This window comes from Phocoena phocoena, chromosome 16, assembly GCF_963924675.1.
Source record: "Phocoena phocoena chromosome 16, mPhoPho1.1, whole genome shotgun sequence".
Lineage (NCBI taxonomy): Eukaryota > Metazoa > Chordata > Mammalia > Artiodactyla > Phocoenidae > Phocoena > Phocoena phocoena.
This window is the reverse complement of record NC_089234.1, coordinates 6,455,750-6,479,451: the sequence shown is the minus strand read 5'-3', so window position 1 is coordinate 6,479,451 and position 23,702 is coordinate 6,455,750. Positions and strand designations below refer to the sequence as shown.

The following is a 23,702-nucleotide window of genomic DNA, read 5'->3' as shown; positions in this document are numbered from 1 at the left end:
GAATGATCATTTTGTGTTTGACACTCTAGGTCAGAATAGCAATATTGGAAAATTAAAAACACTTTCTGGGGCTCTTGATATAATGGTGAGAACTAAGCATGCATTCCAGCTCATCAGAAAGGAGCTTGTAGAGGAATTTGACCAGGTAAATGGAAAAAAGATTTATCATTGTTTTTTATGTGTCTTAAACTAAATGCTACATGATGTGTATAGTGGGCATATGGGATGCATGTATGTGTATATATGTGTCTATATGCATTGTGTGTGTACAGATACATAAATACATATGCTCTGCATAAAAACCTGTTAACAGTGATTATTACATTTTCTTGGTGGAATTATTAAACTCAAATTTACAAGTTCATCTTTTATATTTTAAAATTATTTCTTGTGGGCTTCCCTGGTGGCACAGTGGTTAAGAATCTGCCTGCCAAATGCAAGGGACATGCTTTCGAGCCCTGGTCTGGGAAGATCCCACATGTCGCGGAGCAACTAAGCCTGTGCGCCACAACTACTGAGCCTGAGCTCTAGAGCCCGCAAGCCACAACTACTGAGTCCACGTGCCACAACTGCTGAGACCTGTGCGCCTAGAGCCTGTGTTCCACAACAAGAGAAGCCACCACAATGAGAAGCCCGCGCACCGCAACGAAGATTAGCCCCCGCTCACCGCAACTAGAGAAAGCCCGCACGCAGCAATGAAGACCCAACACAGCCAAAAATAAAATAAACAAATTTATTTAAAAAAAATTATTCCTTTAAATAACCACATAGACCTTGGTTAATAATAAGGCCCTGGGAGTATAAAGTCTATTAAGTTTTGCTTTTTTTTTTTTTTTTTTTTTTGCGGTACACGGGCCTCTCACTGTTGTGGCCTCTCCCGTTGCGGAGCACAGGCTCCGGATGCGCAGGCCCAGCGGCCACGGCTCACGGGCCTAGCCGCTCCACAGCCTGTGGGATCTTCCTGGACCGGGGCACGAACCCGTGTCCCCTGCATCGGCAGGCGGACTCTCAACCACTGCGCCACCAGGGAAGCCCTGTTTGTTTTTTTAAGAGAAAGGTCTGTGCTTTCTTTTATAATTTCCACTAAACTGTCTGCAGTTGAACGGTGATTGGGCTTAAGCAGGCTCCTTGGGAAGGCCTTTCCAGTTTGCTAGGCGTTCCCACATTCATGCTGCCTTCTGCTGAAAGCTTCCTTGAGTCCCAGTGGCCTCCAGCCTATTTCCAAACTCTGGTTCTCAAACTATACAGTACCCATTTCCATCTTGCTCCTTGAGCGTCTGACGTTGGAAAGTCAGGAGGTTTTTGTTCAGGATTAGTTTCTACTATGTAAGTGCCTTTTAGGTCTGAGACGTTTTTTTAATGTGGTTTAGTCTATCAAAATGTTCTCAGGGGAGGGAGGAGGAGGCCGTGATGAGGCTGCCAGCAGGCTGTCCCCGAGGGAGAAATCATCTCAGGTTTGCTGTTTTTTGCTTTTGGTTTAAAAGTTTACTGGATTATTGAAATGGTTCCATCACTTTAGTATGAAACTGTGAGGTAGCTTAGGTGCAATAACGTTTTGTTGTTTCTAGCCTAAGAGTGAAGAGACCCTTCCAGCTGCTGATTCTTCTAGTCTCAATCGAGAAGAAGTGATAAAACTCCTGGGTATATTTGAATCTCGCTTGTCATTCCTTCTTCTTCAGTCCATCAAACTGCTGTCTTCAACTAAAAAGAAAACAAGGTAAATTTTTTGGAAATTTCTTTCCAAGCACCTTACGTATATACTTTTTATTACTGATACTGTAAAAGGATGGGCCCCATTCTTTGTTGTGTTTTTTAAGTGGTGCTCTTTCGTGATTTGTTAAATTGAGTGAGAATCATCTCCATGTGGCCTACTACATGTTGAGATTATAGAAACAAAGAAATCTTACTGCCTAAGGATAAATACCCTATAGGTTGTAATATTTTCCCTGAGAGAGATGAATGACCTGGAATGAAGACCTTGACTGTTTCTTGTAACTCTTCTGAGCATTGTGTTTAATGGGAAGTCAGAACTATAGTTTAGATACTCAGGGCCAAGCGCATCATTAAAAGTAGGTGACAGAACATCAAAGTCTCTCTACCCAAGAAACTAGAGAAGAGAAGAGTGAGGATCTCAGCAAATCCACCTATAACATCTTATACACTTACGTTGTTTTCCAGAGTTATTATGTTGGGATTATTAATTTAATTTGAAATTCTGGTAGTAAATACTAGATCAGGAAAATAATATAAACAATATGCCTTCCATTTTTTTTAGTATAAGTATAATCCAGCCATACTACAAAATTTGAAAAGTAGAAAAAGGAAACTCATTTATCCTAATATATTCATTCTTAGCAGTTATCCTGTGCGTATTTTACCAGTTTATAAAATTGGGACACAGACAACTTTTTGTCTCTTTCTATGTTTTATCTATATACAGTGAAATGCATCCTTTGTGGTGTACAGTTCTTCAAGCTTTGACAAATGCAGATATGTGTGTCTGCTGACAAAATCATGGTCCAGAGCACTTCCATCAATCCAAAAATTCCCTCTTGCTGCCGCTTTATAGTTAATTCCTCTCCCGATTTCAGTTCCTTGGTATCCCAGGGAGAAGGCATTCTGTCTCCTGCTATGAGGTGTGATACCAGCTACAGGTTTTTGTAGATCAAGTTGAGGATGCTCCCTTCTATTCCTAGTTTGCTGAGAGTTTCTGTCATGAATGAATGTTAAATTCTTGTCAGCTGCTTGTGCTATATACATTGAAATGACTGGATCATTTTCCATCTTTAATCTGGTTAATATAGTGGGTTACATTGATTTTTTTTTTTAATGTTAAACCAGCTTTGAATCCCTGGGATAAACTAGTACTTTGTTGTGCTGTATTGTTTTTTTTATGTATTGTTGGATTCCATTTGCTAATATTGTGTTGAGAATTTTTGTGTCTGTTCATAAGGGGTATTAGTCTATACTTCTCTTGTGATGGTTTTATCTGGTTTTGGTATTTGAGCAATGCTGGCCTCATAAAATCAATTGGCAAGTGTTCCCTCTCCTGTTTTTTGAAAGAGATTGGAATTTATTGGTGAAACCATTTTAACTTAGAGTTGGCTTTATGAAAGGTTTTAATAATTAGTTCAATTTCATTTCATAGATATAATGTTATTCAAGTTGTCTCTTTTTCTTCTTGAGTTTCATCTGTTGTCAAATATATAGGTTCACAGTATTCCCTTATTAGCCTTTTAATATCTAAAGGAGTTTTTAGTGATAGCCCCTCTCTCATTCCTGATACTAGTTTTATCTTCTCTTTTTTTTCTGGTCTGGTTAGAAGTTTACCAATTTTATTGATCTTTTCAAAGAACTAGCTTTTGGTTTGGTTTCTCTTCCCCCATTGTTTTTTTATTTTCAGTGTCATCGATTTCTACACTTATATTTCCTTGCTTTTGTTTATTTTGGGTTTAATCTGCTTTATTTATTTATTTATTTATTTATTGCTGTGTTGGGTCTTTGTTGCTGTGGGCAGGCTTTCTCTAGTTGGGGCGAGCGGGGGCTACTCTTCGTTGCGGTGCATGGGCTTCTCATGAGGTGGCTTCTCTTGTTGCAGAGCACAGGCTTTAGGTGCATGGGCTCAGTAGTTGTGGCGCACAGGCTTAGTTGCTCCACGGCATGTGGGATTTTCCTGGACCAGGGCTTGAACCCGTGTCCCCTGCATTGGCAGGCAGATTCTTAACCACTGTGCCACCAGGGAAGTCCCTTTTTCTGGTTTCTTAAAGTGGAAGCCTAAATTACTGATTTGAGACCCTTTTTCTTTTTCAATATAAGTATTTGCCACTATAAATTTTCTTCTAAGCACTGCTTTTGCTATGTCTCACAAATTTTGATATATTTTCCTTGTCATTCAGTTCAAAGTTATTTTTTTATATCCCCTGAGATGTCCTCTTTGATCCATGTATTATTTAGAGGCATGCTGCTTAATGTCTGAATATTGGAACTTTCCAGATATCTTTCCATTATTGATTGCTTTATTTTAATTGCACTATGGGCTGAGATCATAACTGCATATGATTTCTCTTCTTCCACAGTTGTTTAGATTTGTTTTATGGCCAAGAATATGGTTTGCCTTGGCAGGTGTTCCATGTGCACTTGAAAATTATGAGTAGCTTACTGTTTGGTGGAGTGTTGTGTAGATGTTGGTTAGGTTTAGTTGGTTCAGCGTGTTGCTCAGGTCTTCTGTATTCACACTTTCTGTCCACTTGTTCGGTCAGTTACTGAGAGAAGCATGTTGAAGTTTCCAGTGACAATTGTGTGGATTCATCTGTCTCTCCTTTTGATTCTTTCAGTTTTGTTTCACGTATTTTGAGGCTCTATTAGTCACATACACATTTAGGACTGTTATATCTTGGAGAACTGAACCCCTTATATAACATGTGATGTCCATCTTTGATATTAATATAGCTGCTCAGGTGTTTTTGGTTAATGTCTTTTTCCATCTTTTGCTTTTGACCTATCTGTGTCTTTTAACTTAAATGTGAGTTTCTTATAGATCACATATAGTTGAGTCTTGCTTTTTCAATCCAAACTTATAGGTGGTATTTTTTTTTTTTTTTTTTTTTTTTTTTGTGATACATGGGCCTCTCACTGTTGTGGCCTCTCCCGTTGCGGGGCACAGGCTCCGGACGCGCAGACCCAGCAGCCATGGCTCACGGGCCCAGCCGCTCCACGGCATGTGGGATCTTCCCAGACCGGGGCACGAACCCGTGTTCCCTGCATCAGCAGGTGGACTCTCAACCACTCTGCCACCAGGGAAGCCCTATAGGTGGTATTTTTAGACCAGTGACATTTAATGTGATTATTGATGTAGTTAGATTTAAATCTATCATCTTGCTAGCTGTTTTCTGTTTGTCTTTTTCTTCCTTGAGTTAATTGAACATTTTCTATGATTCCTTTTTATTTCACTATTGATTTATTATTTATACCACTTTTAAAGTGTTGGTGGTTGACCCAGCATTTACATTCTTTTTTTTTTTTTTTTTTTTTTGCGGTACGCGGGCCTCTCACTGTTGTGGCCTCTCCCGTTGCGGAGCACAGGCTCCAGACGCGCAGGCTTAGCGGCCATGGCTCACGGGCCTAGCAGCTCCGCGGCATGTGTGATCTTCCCGGACCAGGGCACGAACCCGTGTCCCCTGCATTGGCAGGCAGACTCTCAACCACGGCGCCACCAGGGAAGCCCAGCATTTACATTCTTAATTGGAGGCCACCTTCAAATAATATACTGCTTCACATGTGTGAAGACTTTAAAACAATATGCTCCCAGTTGTTCCCTTCCATCATTCGTACTGTTATCATTCATTTTACTTTTACATGTAATAAACAAACAATACACTCTACTGTTTTTGCTTAGATAGTATGCCTTTTGTTTATATAAAGTTTTAAGAGAACAAGGAATTTTTTTGCCTTTATTTATTCCATTTCTAGTGCTCTTAACTTCTGTGTAGATAGACCATTTTTTTGTGTGGTATCATATTCTTTCTACATGAAAAACTTCATCGTTTTTTATAGTATAGGTGTGCTAGCAAGGAATTCCTCCTTTCTTGTGAAAGTCTTTATTACTTCTTCAGGTTTTAGAAGATCTTTTGGCTGGGTATAGAGTTCTTTCCACACTTCAGAGATGTCACTGCATTGCCTTCTGGTTTGCCCATTTTCTGACGAAGTCTGCTGTTCTGATCTTTGTTCTTCTGTATGTCATGTACCTTTTTCGCTCTAGCTGCCCTCAAGATTTCTTCCTTCTCTTCCCCCAGCAGTGTGGGCATTATATGCCTAGGTGGTATGATTTTTTTTCCCTCCTCGGTGTTTTTATATCTTCTCCAATTTCTCTTTTTCTTTGGTTCCACTTATACCTATATTAAACTGTTTGATAGTGTTCCACAGCTTTTAGGTGTTCTGTTTTTTACAGGTTTTTTTCTCTTTGTGTTTCACCTTAGGCGATTTCTCTTGACCTGTCTGCAAGTTCACTGTTTGTTGACTCAGTTTTGTGTCATATACGGTTGGACTTGTTGAAGGCATTCTTTGTCTCTGTCACTGTGTTCCTCATTTCTAGTATTTCCCTTGGTTCTTTCTTATAGTTTCCCTCTCTCTGCTGAAGTTACCAGTCTGATGCTGCATGTCCACATTTTCCATTTGAGCCTTTTAATCATTGTCGTTTTAAATCCCCTGTCAGATGGTTCCAACACCTGTGTCGTGTCTGAGTCTGGTTCTGTTGCTTCTTTGACTCCTGGCAGTGTGTGGTTTCCTTGCCTTTCTACATCTTGTAATTGTGGGAAACTGGGCATCTCCTGTAGGATAGTAGACTGAGGGAGATGATTATTAAGCCTGGCAAGTTTGTACACCTGTTTCATGCTAGGCCTTCAGTGTGGGAAGTTTGAGTTCATTTTTCAGGTCTGGTGTTGAGCTGTGGTTGAGATTTTCTTGTTGCCTTGGTTACCTCCTGTGCCCCTCTGGCAGTGCCTGGGTCGGTGTGGAGTAGCTCTGTGGAGGCCTCTTGTACCGCCTTCTCCATCTTCACGTTTGGTCTTTTTCTTCCTGTAGCATCTCAAAGAGGGCCTGTCTTCATGCTCTTAACAGCTCCCAGCTGTATTCCATTCGCTGGTCCCTCCGTGCCTTGTAGCTGTTAGGGAGGGGAGGGGGAGTTGGCCAGGCTTCGCACTTGTTTCCGGTAAGCTTCAGTCTGGGGCAGACCCTGTGTCCCTGAGTGTCAGGGGTGTGGCCTTCCCCCTGCTCCCGCCCCTCCCCCAGGGCTAGTGTTTCTTCCCTTCCCTTCCCCTGTCTGCACTAACCTTCACCACCAGCGCTGCTCCCTCCCCAGCCCTGCCCCACATATTCAGGCTTCTGGTTCCTGCTGGAGAAGGGTCCGGTGGGTTTGGGTTGCCTGCACCGCCCCCTCCCACCGCTGCTGCAGCAGCTGTTCCCCTCGCCCAGGCCTGCACCACGGGAGCGTGGCCTGGGACTCTCATCAGGCTCTCACGTCAGCTCCTGCTGGGGCTCTTGCAAGCCCCTCCTGCTGGGGCTCTTGCAAGCCCCTCCGTCACCAGCCCTCTCTCAACCTCTACCAGCTCATTAAGGATTTTAGCTGAATTCTTCTTGCCGTGTCCAGCTGTGTCCGCCCCAGGTGAGAAAGAACTTTCCTGTCTCGCCCAGCGTTAGCCTCTCTGTCCTTAGTTTTCAGACTGGTTGGTGGCCCTGCAACCCCAGCTCTCTGATGGGTTCAAGCAAAGTCGTGATCTTGTAGGTTGTCCTGCGTTTATTGCTGTTTTTTTCGTAAGGGTGGGAATGATACTTTTTCCAGCTCTCTACATCCTAAGCAGAAACTCCCTCTCCTAATTGTTTTTGAGTAATTCTCTCTGGTCTAAGAAGAGCGTTCGTTTTGAGAGGAGCCCTGGGTATTAGGTGCGCTGCCGTCTCAGCCCCATTGTTAACCCTGGGCGGCTACTCCGTGTCCTGTTACTGGTGCACAGCAAGGGTAGCCGACACACCCATCTTCTGAAGAACCAAAAGGCAAAGGAGCTGTGCGTGTAGTGACGTGCAGTTGGGAAAACTCATGGTTTTTCCTTTTTAACAGCAGTGGGTAAATTTGGAGAAATTTTTTACTGGTTTCCACAAAGTGGCAGTATAAATATATATGAGATGTGAGAAACACAGTGACTCATTGGTTTTCACAAATCCATGGTTTAAGCAGTTGGCTAACACGTAACAGTTCAGTCTTATAGTATCCTTTATACTCGTTAACAGTCATATGTATATGACCTAAGTCATTTTTATTTTAGTGGAGGGTCCTCTAACGTTCTGTTTATTCAAGTTATTACTATTCTAGTTTAAAAGTTTTAACCTAAACTTTTTACACGTGATGCATAAAGCCCTATTTAGCTAATCTCTTAGTTTCTTAAGGTTTATTAAATAAAAGACTTAAGTGTGCTGCATGTGTTAATACGGTTAGTATGTTGACAGGTTGCACAACATAGAGGCGTATTGACTAGTAAGTCAATGACTGTTTCTCTCATGTTTCACTGATACACACGTGAACGTCTATAATTTTTTTGTGGAGAGGAGAACATCCTGTGCTGCAAGCCCAGTTATTTCACCAGGAATTAATGAACTTTCCTTTTTGGAGTAAAGGGAAATCAAAATTAGCCTTTAAAAGAAAGGAAATAGTCATATGTTTTTATTTTGACTGTTTCTTCCCTTCCCTCCCACCAAAAAAAAAAAAAAAAGAATAGAATAAACTGAGCTTGGTAATTTAATTCTTAGAATTCTAAAGAATTGGAAAGAAATCTAAGAAAATTAAGATGCATTTAATTTAAAACAATTTTTGTTTTCCTTTTGAGATTGTGTAGGTACTTAAGACGGCTGTGTCAGCACTGTCCTGCCAGAAACACTGGTTTTGTCTGTTGGGTTGTGGTTTTTCTTTTTGGATCAAGAATTTATTTGCTCTTGTACTGCATTTTAATATTCACTGCTTTAGCCTCTTGACCTTTTGCTGGCTTTGGGGTTTAATATAATGAAAAAGTATAAAAAATAGAAGTAGTCTCTGAGGGTTTGGATGCCCTCTTCCATAGTCAGAGAACAGACCCTTTAGATTTATGGGTTTTCCTGGCCAGGTATGTCCGTCTAATATTTGGTTAAGAATAGTGAAAAGGAAAATAAAAGAATGTAGGTTACCTTCTTTTGGGAAAAAGACGCCTATTTGGGAACAGGACGCCTCAGAATAGAGTTCATGGTTTCATTAACTTTGTGTGTGTGTGTGTGTGTGTGTGTGTGTGTGTGTGTGTGTGTGTGTAGATACCATAATGTTTATTTCTGCAGGAAAAATAAACATGAACAAAAACAAATCAATTATAAAATTGAAAAGGACAATACCATTGTAAATCCTAAATAACACAGCTAGAACTATACTTCATGTCAATTTTTATTAAGCATGGTCAATTTTAAAACGGTCAAATACTGGCAATTACATACGGTTCAATAAATGTGAAGTAGATTATAGAGAACTTAATGGCATAAGATAAATTCCTTTCTTTTACTTCAGGTTGCCTTTTTCAGTTTCCCAGTTTCTAGATTGAATGATATGGCTGTTGACAATACTTAAGTTTTTGCAGTATAGAGAGAGAAAGAGAGAAAAAAAGATACAGAGAAATGGAAGCACAGTGAGACTAAATGATAGAGAGACTGAATTTGTACTGGGCCTGAACCTGGTTCCTAGAGAAGCGGCTTTGAGCAGCGCCTGCTCTTGGACCAACCAGCATAGTCAGTGCCGGGGTGAGGGCAGAGCCCCTGCGGAACGGGGTCCAGGGGTTCACCCCTGCAGGCCAGAACAGAGTGGCGACCAGCACAGTGATCACTGACAGGTGGACAGACAGCCCAATAATCGTCCTCCAAGGATGTGAGTCTTGGAGCTGCTATTCCACTGCTCTGTCAGGGCTCTGTATGAGCCCTGAGATAAAGAAGTAATATTGAAAATATTTAACATCAGGTAGCAATCAGTCAGAAATCAGACCCAGGTTGTGAACAGGTGGCTGAGCCATCCCAGTGCATTCCCCTGAAGAGTGTATGAGGTTCTCTCATAAATATGAATATCACTATTCCCGGAGTTATTTATTTTGTGGACCTGGGCAGGTTTCATTAACTGTTGATGAGAGTTGCTTAAGGAAGGGAATGATTTGTAGAAATTGGAAGATAAAGATTTAACATTCAGAATTATGATCAGAACAAATCAAAGGGTTTTATATTTACGATCTCAGAAGCCCATCAGTTATCCTTAGGCATCCGCTGAAATGACAGTGTGACGTCATTGCCCACAGAGACCAATTCATATTTCAGACAGTGTTTCTAATTGTTAAGGCTATTGCCTTGATTACTGTCAGACAGGAGTTTAAATGTCTTATAAGGTTATCAGAGGTTTGTGAATGTTAACCTGCCCCCCACAAAAAAACCAAAAAACCCTAAAACGTATCCATCTTAGGCCCGAAGTGCAGAGTGAGTACGTTTTGAACGGTCGTGTTTACTGTGCTGTGGGTGGTGCTGGGTGGGCGTGGGGCGGAGAGAGATGTGCCTGGTGAAAGTCAGAACAAGCAGGAAGGAGAAAGGGGTCTGTAAGGGGGGTGTGGGCGGCCTCCCGTTGGCTGCCAGCCTGGGCCCGTGGTCAGGCCGGCCGCAGCATGGAAGAGGTGGGTCCTGTCGAAGAGCAGTAGTGGGGCTGTGAGAGAAGTGGGGCTCCCTACAGCCTGAGCCTTGATCTGCGGCAGAAGGGAGGGTCCAGGCTGCTGGTTTGCTCTCCGGCAGGCCTGACCAACAGGCACTCGGGCAAAGGTGGAAGATTTGCATATTGGAGAGTGGAAAGAACATAGCATTTGAAGTCAGAAAACATTTTGACCTTGAACCAAATTATTTAACCCTTCTGGGCTTAGTTTTCACATCATTTAGTTTTTCATTACAAAATAAGGATACCAGTCCTTGCTCTCCCGAGGGGACAGGGTCCCGGGCAGATCTCGCGTGCATGTGTGCACTCTCAGCTGTTCTCTGTGTGTGTGGCCAGGGCTCTGCATTTATTATGTCCGGACTCAAAAAATAAAAAGGATGCTAGAAGTGAACTGCCGGGATTACTAGTCTTTTTCAGTAACATAAATATAATCCATCGATCTACCCTACCGGGGAGATATTTTCAAAATAAACTGCAAACTTAAGAAATTTTTGTTAAGACAGTTTTGAAATGGAAATTCCCTCTAGAACTCTCCAGCTGAGAGGCACTCTTCACACAGAAGCTGCACACCATTTCAGCTAGACGAGGGGCAGTGTGTTCGTCTCCGGCAGTGCTCGCTCCAGGGGAGCAGTCCCGCAGTCGCTCTAGGTGTGTGCCCAGAAGTTGTACCGCATGGCTTCTCGCCCTCGCCTGGCCCCACTGTGTTTTCTTCACAGCACGTCATCTCACAGTCTGTTCTCTTCACCGTCTCGACATGTCTTCCCCCAGCTCTTCCCTCAGTAGAATGTGGATTCCATGAAGGCAGGGGCTCTGGGTCTGTTTTGTGCATGACCACGAGTAGTTCCTGGTACATAGTAGGTAGTCGAATATTTATAAAAAGAATAATCATTGGCTTTAATTGATGTTTGAAATAAATGTTTAAAAACAGGCCCATAAGCAGTCAATGGAGTCGGCATTAATAGAACACCTGCTTCCACCTGAAAAGTGATGACAGGGCTGCCTGTGTTCAGTTTTTGGATTTCTTTTACAGCTGTTGGTGGGCATCACTCCTTGCTTCATCTCCCTCTCTTTTTAACCCAGTAGTAACCTTGAAGAAGATGTAGTCCTCAAAACCAACAAGCAGATTTACTCCCAGCTTCTAAGAGCTACTGCGAACAAAAACGCATCTCTCCTGGAAAGAATCGACGTTCTCGTCCATTTGCTGGACCAGCTGGCTCGTGGCAGCGGCGGAGACGGTGGTGCTCTTCAGTGACTCCCGCCTGGGGCTGCATCCGCAGAGATGCTGTCAGTGCCTTCTGCACTCGGGGGCTAGTGTGTCCATTTGGTGCTTCGTTTCATTAAATATGAGGGACATATCCACATAAAACAGGCACGGCATGGAAACAGAGTTCTCATTTCCCGTGGCAGACAGTCATGGTTGAGTTCTTTGGCTTCCTCGTTGGAGGTGCCAACCTCAGAATCAGACCTAGAGCCCCGCCTTCGTTTCCCTGAGAAGCACGTGGCACCTCAGTGTTAATAGGCCTGCTGTGAGGCGCTTAACACTTCTAAACATCTTTCTTCAAGTGTGTTAAGCCACATGGGTTTAAGGGATAATTATCTTGGATAAATGTTACTTTGGTCAAGGGAACTTTTATCCAAATGATTTTAGTGGTTCAGGCCAGTTAAAGAAACTTCCTGTACATCCATGTTCCCTTCTCAACTGCATAGAAAAGGCCTGCCCTTGTTAAGCTTCAGTACAGGATTTTTCGAAGACTAGCCATCACACAGTTCTCTCTTCAGTGCATGTTCTGAACAGATCTGCTTTTCTCTGACTTTGTATGACAGTTGATCAAGAATTGGTACTCTCCCCCCCCTTTTATTTCATTTTAAACTTGAAACTGTGAATAAGGTAAGAAAACTATTTTGAATAAATAAATTATTTATTTAAAATGTCTTTGTAGTTTTCCATTTCACATTCTTCACATTGAGTTTTGATGTGAACTGGTTTAATTAATTAATAAATTTTACAAAGTGAAGATTAAAACATCATTAAAAATAAAATTCTGCCATCCACTAAATTCTCACTAGAATATTATATTTACTACTTGCTGCTATATGGCTCTTGTCCAGTTGCTTAAAACATACTCTTTTTCCAGTGCCTACAGCATGCAAGGCTGTCTGTACTTGTCACAGTTAATTGATCTCAGTTTCAAAAGATACCGTAACCTACAGATCCAGCATACTGTGTGCTGTCGGGTTGATGGTTTGGATTTACACGCATGATGCCTCTGTAGACAAGAGCTTGCCCTGCCACCAAGTCCACTGGCCTGGCCTGAGTGTGGGAAGACATGCTGCTGCCGACCCCCTCGGTGCTACGTGCAGACGATTTTCACTGTGCGGCCCCCTCCACTCACTAGCCGCACCCTTCTGAAGAGATATGAACTAGACTAGAAAACTGTCTGGAATAAACTTGTTCTAAGCTGAATTTTTACAGACTCCTTTTTCGTACACTGAGATTTTCAGATGTTTACACTGGTGAGTTGGCAGCTCTCACAGCCCGGCAGAATGATCACTTGCCATTTGTCCACTTCCTTGTAATTATGCAGTTTGCATTGTCCTCGGGACGGATCTGCATCAACTAATCACTGAAGCATTGAAAGTTTTGCCTAAATTGTAAAGCAGTTGTACAAAATCAACGATGTCTCGTATCAGGACAGCTGTCATTCTGTTTCCCCTTGTGGCAAGCACACACACAGAATAAAACTCTTGTTAGTTAAACCCGGACATGTCCATTGATTATATCTAATTTGGGGGTTAATGAGTTCCAAAGGATATTCTACTTAGGCAGAAAGAAGCTGGAGTTCACGGTATTAGAGTCGCTCATCTCACCTCTCTCCTTAGCAAACAGCCTTTCAGTCAAGAGGAAGATGTGCTTTTAAGCAAGAAGATATCAATTCCAGCTGTCTTCATTTGTCCGAGCAATAACGTGAAAGTTCCTACAGGGGAAGAAAAGATCCTTTTAAAATGTTTTTGTCATTTGCTGATTTTAATTTAAATTAAAGTTTTTTAAAGTGCCTGTGTTTTAGCTGCGTCTTTAGAAGTATGGGGTATTTGTGGCCTGATCGTTGAGAGTTCTTTTTCAGTTTAACTTCAGTGCCCACATTTTGTCCTTATTACATATGACTTTGGGGGGGGGGGTTTATTTACGTTAAGGACAGGTAATGGTGGCCATATTATGTATTATGTAAAAGTTAAAGGAGCATGATGGCTAAGATAACTGATACAGGAAAAATAAAGTTATCCAATTAGCTTCAAGAATCTTATTTTGGTAGTCTAACCCTCGGAACATAAGTAAGCTGCCATATAAAGGGTTTCCTGCCTTGAAGAGGGAGGAGCACATTATAGGAATTACAGCGAGCTGGAAAGCTGTTCTGTTCAGGGCCATTTGGGACGCAGGTGTGTATATTCAAACAGAAGAGCACCACGTGAAAGGAGAGAGTGCAAGGGCACTAGGCTGGGATGAGGAGAAGCAGGGTCAGGAGCGACTGGCGGTCGACCTTTGGCCAAGACACAACTGGGGAACTTCAGTTTCTTTATCTAGAAATGTGCACAGCAGTATCTGTCCTGCCACTGACAAGAGTTGTGAAGAGCAAGAGAGAAATACACATGAAAACCTTTTGTACACTGTCAAGTATTAGAAAAAGATAAATTGTTAGGACAGGGATTTTGGAGTGTCGTTAATTCAAATTCTGTGCTCTTTCCCATTGAATCCCTGAGTTTTCAGTGCAGTAAAATCATTTCCATGCCCTTGGGGTTGAGGGGGTGAGTGGCCTCTCCCGTGATTGGACCCATGGCTATGGCTGCCTTCCTGTCTCTTGGTGAAATTGGGGCCGAGGTGGGTGGAGGGACAGACGGTGGGTGTTGGGAACGTGGCTACAGAGCCCTAGACAGTGGAAGGCAGACAGGTATTCCTCAGGATGCTTTTTCTAACCTTTCCTAAAATTTTTGTAAAATTATTTGTTGAGAAATTTGATTTTCCAATCAAGTAATTTAAAAGCTCAAGTAATGCTTTTCCCATTGGGTTTTAAGTTAAGGAGGCATATTTGCTTCAGTTACTAAAAATCTGGTTTGTTTTCTTTATAAAAGAAATCGGACTTTTTCTCTTAGAAATCCTCTGGCTCTCCATTTGCCTATTTTTCTCATTACGAGTTCAGGGTGCAGGAATCAACGTCACAGATGTCAAGCCACTGCTCTGAGCTAGACTGCTTGGGAAATAAGCCACTTGAAGGCAGCCAGGAATCTGTTGTTTGTCCCTGCTATTGACAACTTTCCAGCACGTGCTGCCTTTGCAGAAGGCAAGCAGTGAGTGCAGGAGTAGTCAGCTGAGTTTACATTGACAGAATGGCTTTGTGGCTCTATTTCCGGAAAAAACCTTAATAATCTTCATCGGATAAGGGTCAAGGACTTGATTTCTATTCACATCGATGCAAACACTTGCAAAGCAAAGTTAAGACTGGCTTTTCTGGAAGTCATTGATTTTTAGGTTAATTTATAGCAATGAGGTAAGCAAATCTGTGGCTTTGCACCAAATATTTTGGGCTTGAAGTTCTTAATAATTTTCTGTATGATGGGATGATCTGCCATGGCCGTATATATAGGTCTGCAGTAATTGAAAACAGCTTTTAACTAAGAACTTGGTCATCTGACAAATTTCAGTCAAGGATGACAGAAGCAATACCAGGCTGGAAAGCCTTCTATTACGAGGGACCCTTTGAAGAAGTAAATGAACTGCTTTCTTCGGTCATAAAAGGCATCGTCCAGGGACTTGGGATGCCAGGAAATCCTTCTGAAATCAATCCGGGGCAGCTTCTTCCCTGTTCATCTTCTGTCTAGGCCTGGTCCTTGTCACTGTCATATCTCTGGTATTGATTTTCTGAGAGCCAAACAAGTTTTAATGTGTTCTATTACCATTAAGTCACAGGAAACGAGAGAGACAGCTTTCAGTGTGGGCCCCAGCCATCCGTGCTGTTCTGCCATGATTCCAGGAGAAAGCAGGACTTGCAGCATCCATCCGAGTGGCCTCTGCTCAAAGCAACGACTCCCCAGGCCTTGAATCGCCTCCAGATTTAACCCCAGGAGTCGATTTCTCTCTCACATCTTCGCTGCAGCTCCCAGCCCACTGGTGCTCATCAAAAGCAAAAACAGAACAACAAAAACCATGCAGTCTCCTTCACATCAACATCTCATTTTTCTTCTCCTTCCTTTATAGTCTCAAGATTTTCCTTTTACACGTTAGGGGCCCGTGGATTGTCCCGAATCATTTTCCTATCCTAATTAACATATCCTCTCCTTTTAAAGAGCAACGTCGTGATGCTTGTTATTGGATTCTTCTTTATTCCAGAGCTTTAGAATCATCTAGTTCCACCACCAGCCCCGTTTTTGCAAATGAGGAAACTGGAATAGAGTTGAAGCAATTCACCCCGATTCATACAGCCTAGGTTGAAGCAGGGATACAGCCCGGGACTCCCAAATTTTACCCAGGTGACTTTACCCACCGTCCTATGAATATTTTGTAATTTTGCTTCGTTTCATTTTAAGATCCAAATGCTAATTTCATGCTCTGAAGCAGCGTAGGATTATTTTAAGCGGTCCTTATTTGTTCCTTGCCCTGAATATTTGGTATACTGTCGGTGTGCTATAGAATAAGTCCACTGAGTTGGATACTTTTGAGGTCACAACGCACAAAGCATCACAAGCAGTTACATTCCTTAGCAACCAAATATTCAATATATTGGAGAGGTTTACCACTGAGAAGAGTGTGACATGTCTGGCTAAAGGTATGATTCACTCCAACTGGAATGATTTTCGAATTTAGAGTATTCACAGCAAGTTAAATTTAAGATGTTTTTTAAGGCTCCAAGAATGAAATACAGCTGTAATTATAGAAACCCCCGTGATGACCTAATTCTGTAATTGAGATTCTTTGAGTGTTCCCAATATAAATTCTGGACTTCTTAAGGCACAGAAAGATGTGCTTACAACTCCGAAAGATCCGAACCATCAAAGCCCGCTCTGAGGCCATTTCTTTATGTCACTGAACTAATTCCTCCTCTGTGTGATGTGAAGGAAAAGGACAACCGGATTCATGCACAGGTCTCTTATGGCAACAGTTGTGTGCAAAGTTCTTTCAGCTTGGCTCCGGCCTCAACGCTTTTCGAGCAATTTAAAGAAATGTGGTCCTACTACTAGGATTCAGGCCGAGGGAGGGCCCACGACTTATTTCTGGGTGGCCAGAGGAAGGAAAAGCAACAACCACAAAACTGTGTGTGTGATTAGACTGTGTGCATCTGGTCTGCACAGGTGGCCAGCCTCCGCCCCGGGCATGGAGGCCAGGGAAGGCCCCCGGCCGCCTTCTCTGTGTCACCGCAGGCCCCACCTCAGCTTCTGTCTCCCGGCCAAACACTGCCCCTTCCTGCTCAGAAACTGCCACTGATCCTGGTCAGTGAAGTTCCCCCGACCCTGGTGTTCCATGCACCCAGGCTGGCGGGTCTCTCCAGCCCGGCCTCAGCTGGGGTGAGGGCCCTGCCGCCCCTCCCAGGGCGCAGCTGTCTCGCAGCCGCACCTCATTCCTGCTCAGCTCTGAGGCCCTCCTTCTGCTTCCTGAGTCTGTACCCTTTAATCTTGTCACATTTACCCAGGCAGCAGTCACACTTTCAACTGTGTTCTCATTCTTTATTAAATTTGAAATTAGCTTTTGATCAGAAGCTAAAAACTTTCTGTAAAACAAAAACTACGAAGATGAAGGGCAGAATAAAATTACGTAAGGCGTCGCGCCGGCATCTTGTATTTCCCATGTGACTCTGATATGCGACATTTACACAGAGCCAGAGAGAGACCCACGCCTGTGCCCGTGAGGTCCACTTTGCTCCCCTCCTGCCCCTGGGCTTCCGTAAGGAGCCCTCGTGTAGCTAAATGAACCCCCTCGTCTAGTGGAACTGGCTTGGCAGGCTCTCCATACCTTGTGATCAGAGAAACGTGACCAGAACCAAACTCTAGCTTCTTCTCACCGCACGGTACGTTATCGATGTCAGTATACAGTTCTCAACTATACTGTCAGTTGTATGCTCTCTGTATAACATAGATAACCATACATAGAACTCTGACATGTATGTCAATTGTATGTTTTATATATATAGTCATTTATAAAACTATGTATATAGTTATAGGGACTTCCCTGGTGGTCCAGTGGTTAAGACTCTGTGCTTCCAGTGCAGGGAGCATGGGTTCAATCCCTGGTCAGGGAACTAAGATCCCGCATGCCATGTGGCACAGCCAAAACAAACAAACAAACCAAAAAACCAAACAAAAATTATGTATCAATATATAGTTATATATATCAACTATATGTCAGTTATATTTATCAATTTACTTAATCAGATCAATATATGTCAGTGAACACAGATCTGAGTTGTGATAAGTGGCTACATAGTGTCCACCATGTGGCCATAACTCCTGGGTCTAAGGACACTGACTCCCCACCACGTGGCAGGGTTTTTCTTCCATCTTTTTAGCAAAATCTCAAACTATGTTTTGATTAGAAGACAAACCCTAAATATTTTCTCTGAGGGAAACCAGAACCCGCAAAGCGGCAAGACTTAGAACAAGATGACGCACAAATTTCATCCGGACATTCTGCACTTCCTGGGAGGCGGAAATCAACCTAAATGCAGGACAGAACTGAGAAGTCTGTGATTGGGAGCTGGTGTTCTGAAGGCTGATGTCACACAGCCTGCGTCCCGACGGGGCTCAAAGCCCCAGAACCTGCCTGTCCCTCCCTTGAGCTCTGGCGGAAGACGGCACATCTGGAAGTCAGGTCTCCCTCTAGATCACAATGAGATCCTTCCTAGGATCATAGGAGCAGAGGATTTATTACTGAAGGGTCTTGTTCCCTACAATTCATTTTATTTTAAATTGATTTTTATTTGGTTTCAGGCAGCTCAGGACGCCTGGACTCAGGGAGGTGTTGCTTACCATTCGAATTGTTGGCTTTTCTCAGGGAGTTACTTCTCTCCTCTCCAGTGATTACCGAGCCTTTGAAGGGACTGGCTTCTCAAGGTTCAGGGTGTTTGATTAACCAAATTGCTTATTCCAGGTAAATTGGATTTTGAGGAAATCAGTTGGATTTCAGAAGAAAAATAGCTGAGGGAGGCGTGTGACCTGCGATAAAGAGAGAATCAGGGAGAGGGGCTCCTGGCGAAGGTGGCTCCTGGTCTGTCTGTGCAGGACACTCTCCACCTCAGAGCCGGGGGAAGGGTTTGGCGGGGAGCTTCTAGAATTTCCTTAAATACTAAGCTGGCATGACCTACTTGTCATTGGGAGAACTGACATTTTTTTCCCCCTAAAACACACATCATTTACAAAGTGGGTTTGCACATTCTCAGCATTGCACACACAACATTTTTGAAAAAAAAAAGACATTCCCTTAATTATTCCCACAGGAGATTTTTAAGCCTGACTCTGAAAGTGAACGTATCTCAGGAGGCCCAGGGTCTGGGAGCGAAGCCACTGGCTCAAAGGTAGGTCTGTCTGATTTGCAACTGCATGTTACTGCCTGTGAGAGGGGGAGAAAGAGTCCTCCCACCATGTGTCCTTCTGACTTCCTTCTCTTAGACTTCGCATTTCAGTCCCTTTTCATCCACAAATAAACCCTTCACCCACCCTGGAGCAGCTTAGGAAGATTTATCCACGTTTTACACGCAGAAGGCTCTGTGGTTTGGGCTCACGCTGCCTCCACTGAAGGAGGCATGTTGAGGTTGCTAAGTGGCTGGGGCACGGGGAGGGCACATTCACTGCCCCCGGCGCTTCTCTGCCCGGGTGTGTGCTTAACGTCAGGATGATAACTGAGAGGCTTGACTTCAAGATTATGGTCACCATGGCCGGAGGCTTACTGATCGTTGCAAGCCTGCTGATGTGCTGTGTCATCTGTCTTAGCGGCAGAGTGACTAGGGCACTGAAGTGAGCAACGAGGGTAAGAGTGGCTAACAGCCCCCCTAAAGGGGATCCTGGGGCTCTGTGCTGAGCGGGGTCATCCCTTGCCCCGTGGCCGCACCCCGGGTGAGGTCAGGAACAGCGGGAGGGTTTGAGACGACAGAGGCAGTGCGTGTAGAATCCCGGTTTCTTCCCCTTCCGGTTTGGGGCTCTGAGCTCGTAAGTAGAATGTTCTCAGCCGGGTGGCTCGGTGCTGCTTTGCTGTCACTTGGCCTCATTGAGTTTACCCTCAGCTGGCTAATTCCACACACTGCAGACTGAAGACTGTGTGAATGAGTCTCTGCCTCTGTTCACCCAGAGGACGGGCCGAGCTGACCTCCTCTTGCCTGAGTTGGGGAGCTCTCGGGGTGTCCTCTCACTCGTGGCCTTGGGGACGGGGAGGGGGGCCTACAGGACTGGGGAAGCTGAGCGGTGTGGAGCTCCTGGCTGACCTGGCCGTGGGGTGCAGGTCAACATCGTTAACTTGCAGCTCTTTCCAAAATGTTTTTCACTTTATCTGGCGCCGAGAAGCAATTTTCCAGGAGGTAAAGTGAACGTTTCCAGTTTGGGGAAGTTAAACCTGTGAGGGAGATGGGACCCCAGGAGCCCAGTCTGGCGGCCTGCGTGCTGCCTGCCCTTCACCTCCTGTCTGGAGCTGGCGCACACCAGGCACTGATGGTCAGACCGGTCAGCCCTGGTGCCACGTCCCTTCTCATTTATAAAATGTTTGGGGAGGAAAGGATTGGGTCAGGATTCGGGAGAGGGGCAGAGAGGTATGATCGAGGGCTGAAGTCACATGACACCATTGCCCAGCCAAGAACCTCTGACAATTGTAAGAAATGGATTTAAGGAAAAAAAAAGAAATCTAATTTTTAAAATAAAATCTCTGAAGGAAAATATGACAATCAAAGACACTGACACAAAAGGCAGGCGACTCGGTTTCGAAGACGGCCATCCTGGGACTCCAGTGTCAGGCTCCTGGCGACAGAGCCTCGGAGAGTGAAGCTGTGGACCGCACCCCCCTCCCGGCCACAGTCCTGCCGAGTGAAGTACAGACCAGCTCTGCTGAGCTCAGCTGCCTCCCGACTTTGTCCCTTCACAGTGTTTGCAGCCCCTTGAGGGCAGGAGCCGTGCTGTCTCTGACTCCCAGGTTCCCAGCACGTGGCCCAGACTCATTAGGTGTCAGAGGTCGTGACCCGACGTCACCTTTGCACCAGATAAACCTCTCAGACACAGCAGTAAATCCTGAATGGCATTATTTGGCTTATTGTTAAGAATATGTTACACATTAGAATTTTTAGTAAAATGATTTCCTGCTATTTATTTTCTAAAAAAACCATATACATCGCAATGTTTTTATTTTACCTTCCATTCACAATTAACATAATTGCATCAACATTTAACCTAATAGTTGGCACGGAGCCATTATTTTAACTCGTTAGGTGAGTTATTACATGTAACTAATGAGTTAAAGCATCTAAAACTTGGAACAGCGCCCGAGAACGCATCCCATAATTATGAGCTCAGCTCTAAGGCCCAAAGGGAACACCTTCAACTCACTGCTGACCACCCCAGGCCCGAGGCCCAGCACTGGTTCGGCGCTCAGATTCCCACACGATGCTTTACTCTCTTCCCCAAGGTCTTCCTCACCAACACTCGGCGGCACCGGCTGGGGTGGGCGCACAAGAGCCCACGTAAAGAGCGAACGCAGGATATGGCGAGCCCTCTACAGCACCTCTGTTCAATGTCTGCTCCCTGATCTGTCCTCTCCCACCTCATGTTCTGTGCCTTCTGATCTTCAGGAAGGACACAGGAAACTTGGGGCTGGGGGCTCTATCAGGGTCGTGTGGGACTCGTGCCTCATGCCGGCTCCACAACCTCAAAGCTAACCCTTCCCAGGCTGGACCTGTGCCTGTAGAGCTCCTGTCCTGAGGTTGCCATTCACTCTCTCCTACCAGCCCACAGACAACGAACCAGCAGAACTCTGGGCCTTAGGAGGAACTGTCAGCCTCTGGGAAGGGGTGAGCAGAACCACGTGTGGCCTCTCTGGGTTTAACTTTCCGGAGCTGAAAGTTACTGAGACGCTGCCTTCTGCCGTCCCCAGTATCTGCAGAACCAGGGGTCCTTCCCGAGTCACTTTAAAGCTCACGTTTGCCTACCCAGCCCTCACGTTCTAAACTGCTAACAGGAGGCCCCAGCCCAGCTGCCAAAGTCCAGGTTCCCCACTCACAGCGACGGTCAGGAAACCTGCACCCTCGATGCGCCTGGCTCACCTCCCTCTGATGGACTGAGTCGGCAGCAACCCTTCCAAATCCCAAACTGACCTCCATCTTTCCAAATCTGCCCCGCCTGTCCTTAAACCCTGGTCACCTCCTCTCCAAAAGGTCACTTCAGGCTGCCACGCGGATGAAAGACATTTAGCAAATCCTCGTCGCCTGTGCCCAGCCCCGCTCTCACCCTCCCTGGGCCGCCTCCCGCCCCTGCCCCCGTGGGGTGATGCGGCCCCTCTTCTGCAGCCCACGCACCCCTTCTCACCTTTGTCTCCCCGCCCGCCTCCAGCCGGGTTTCTCGTCTCCTCCTCCACTGCCCGGCGCCTGTTTCGTGCTTCTCCAGCTTCTAGACTCGACCGGGGACTGCACCCTGCCCAGGTGCGATGGTTTTCAAACGTGGTTGCAGATGGGAACCACCTGGAGGGCTTCTGAAACGCCTGCTGCTTGGGCTTTGCCCTAGGAAACAATTAAGTAGAATGGGGGTGGGCGAAGCAACTCCCTTTGCAGAAGCACGTCACGTGGTTCTCATGTGCAGCCAGAGTTCCTGATTCGTGGCCTAACCTATTTCACTTTGATAATACAGAGAAAAACGTGTGTATAACGCAGCGCTCTCCGAATTATTTTGCGCCGTCCTCCAGGACAAATGGCCTCCCTGTGCGACCAACGCCACGATCGGTTGTAGGACACACCCGTGGCCCCACAAGTTCCCTCTGGCCCGCACCCTGCATCCCCCTGGTCTGTGTCGGGCCGGCACTGCACAGCACACCCCTCCCAGTCGGCGTCGGCTAACCCAGTCAGTCCTTCTGTGGAGCTCTCATCCCCACGAGGTCCCCGTTCCATTTCTGATTGGTCTGTGGCTCATCCCAACTGGGACCACAAGCTCAGACTAGCAACGCGGCAGGTTTTCCTATTCCCTTCCTACAGGGTTCACCACCTTGCACTGAAAAAACCCTGATTTTCTCCTCCTGCCCGAATCTAGGGGCCCAGCAGTGGGTGCACAGGGATGAGGGGCATCTCTAGGCCACGAGGCCACTCCCGCTGGTCTGGCCCAAAGGGCGGGTTTTCAAGAATAAACGCTTCTCGATTTGTCGTCTGACTCAGGTCAAATCCCAGAGCCCTGAAATGGTTGTTTGTAACCATTTTGTCCAATTCTACCTTTGTTTTCAACTGGAGAGGATGAGCCTCCCCCTCCCGGCCCTCGGTCCTGCACATATTCAGTGATACGGTGAGGCACGCACGGGGCTCCGCCCCAGGTCAGGACAGATTCCCTCTGCTTCCTGCGCCAGCCACACCTCTGGTCTCAGAAGGGTTCTGAGGCCACGGCACTGGCTTCAATCCTTGAGAATAATGGAAAGAAAAGGAAACAATTACAAAGGAAAGGAAAACTCTGTTCACTGCACTTAGTGAGGTAACAAAGCAGACTCCCGTGGCTCAGCGTTGTTAAAAGGGTGTTTATACACAGCTTTATAATTTTCAGTTCTGCTCCTAATGCTAAAGGTTCGTGCTTGCAACTCTGCCTTGGCCAAAAGTACAGAAACCACCGTTTCTATAGCAACTTGACCTTGCCCTGACCCCCAAGCACGTGATCAGGGGACCGGCTCACCCAGCCTGGGCATCATCGACCCCAAAGGACAGTCTTTTATGGGACCCAGCAGGCTGGGCTCTGGGCCCTGGGACCCTTTGCTGCAGTGCTTGCACCTGGACAAACGTCTCCTTGAGCCACAAAATACAAAGAAACTGTAAGGGACTAAAAATAACTGCGTGCATGTGCCGTTGGGGCAAATTCTGGGCAACGAGATACAAAACGACCCCCAAAACCCAACTGCCACTTCTGAAGAGCCGGGAGCAAAACCAGGGTACTGCGCATGCCCCCTGCACTCAGCACCACCAAAGTGGTGGGCAGACCACCTAAGGTAGCCCTGCAGCCCGACCCCTGACACACCCCTCCCCTGCCCCCACATCAGGAACAGACGGCCGCCCCCCGCCCCGCCCCGAGCTAATGTCCATCTGACGTGAGGTGGTGTATGAACGTCACCGGTCCTGGTCCACGTGCTGAGTCCACAAACCCCTTCTAAATTCATCCTGGTTCTGTCACTCACTAGCTGTCACTTAACTTCTTGAGTCTCCTTTTCTTCACCAGAGAAATGGGAATACTAGCGACATCTACTCCCGAGGGCTGTTAA

General features: G+C 45.3%; 1 protein-coding gene across 1 annotated transcript in view; it reads left to right on the top strand.

Moving 5' to 3' along the window:
- EDRF1 (erythroid differentiation regulatory factor 1) overlaps window positions 1–11,495 on the top strand; it is a 39,210-nt gene extending 27,715 nt beyond the window's left edge. The window contains exons 23-25 of the mRNA XM_065894793.1: window positions 30–145; window positions 1,569–1,717; window positions 11,324–11,495. Of these exons, the coding sequence (XP_065750865.1) occupies window positions 30–145; window positions 1,569–1,717; window positions 11,324–11,495 (437 nt within the window). The remainder of the gene's footprint in view (window positions 1–29; window positions 146–1,568; window positions 1,718–11,323) is intronic.
- The last annotated feature ends 12,207 nt before the right edge of the window (window positions 11,496–23,702 follow it).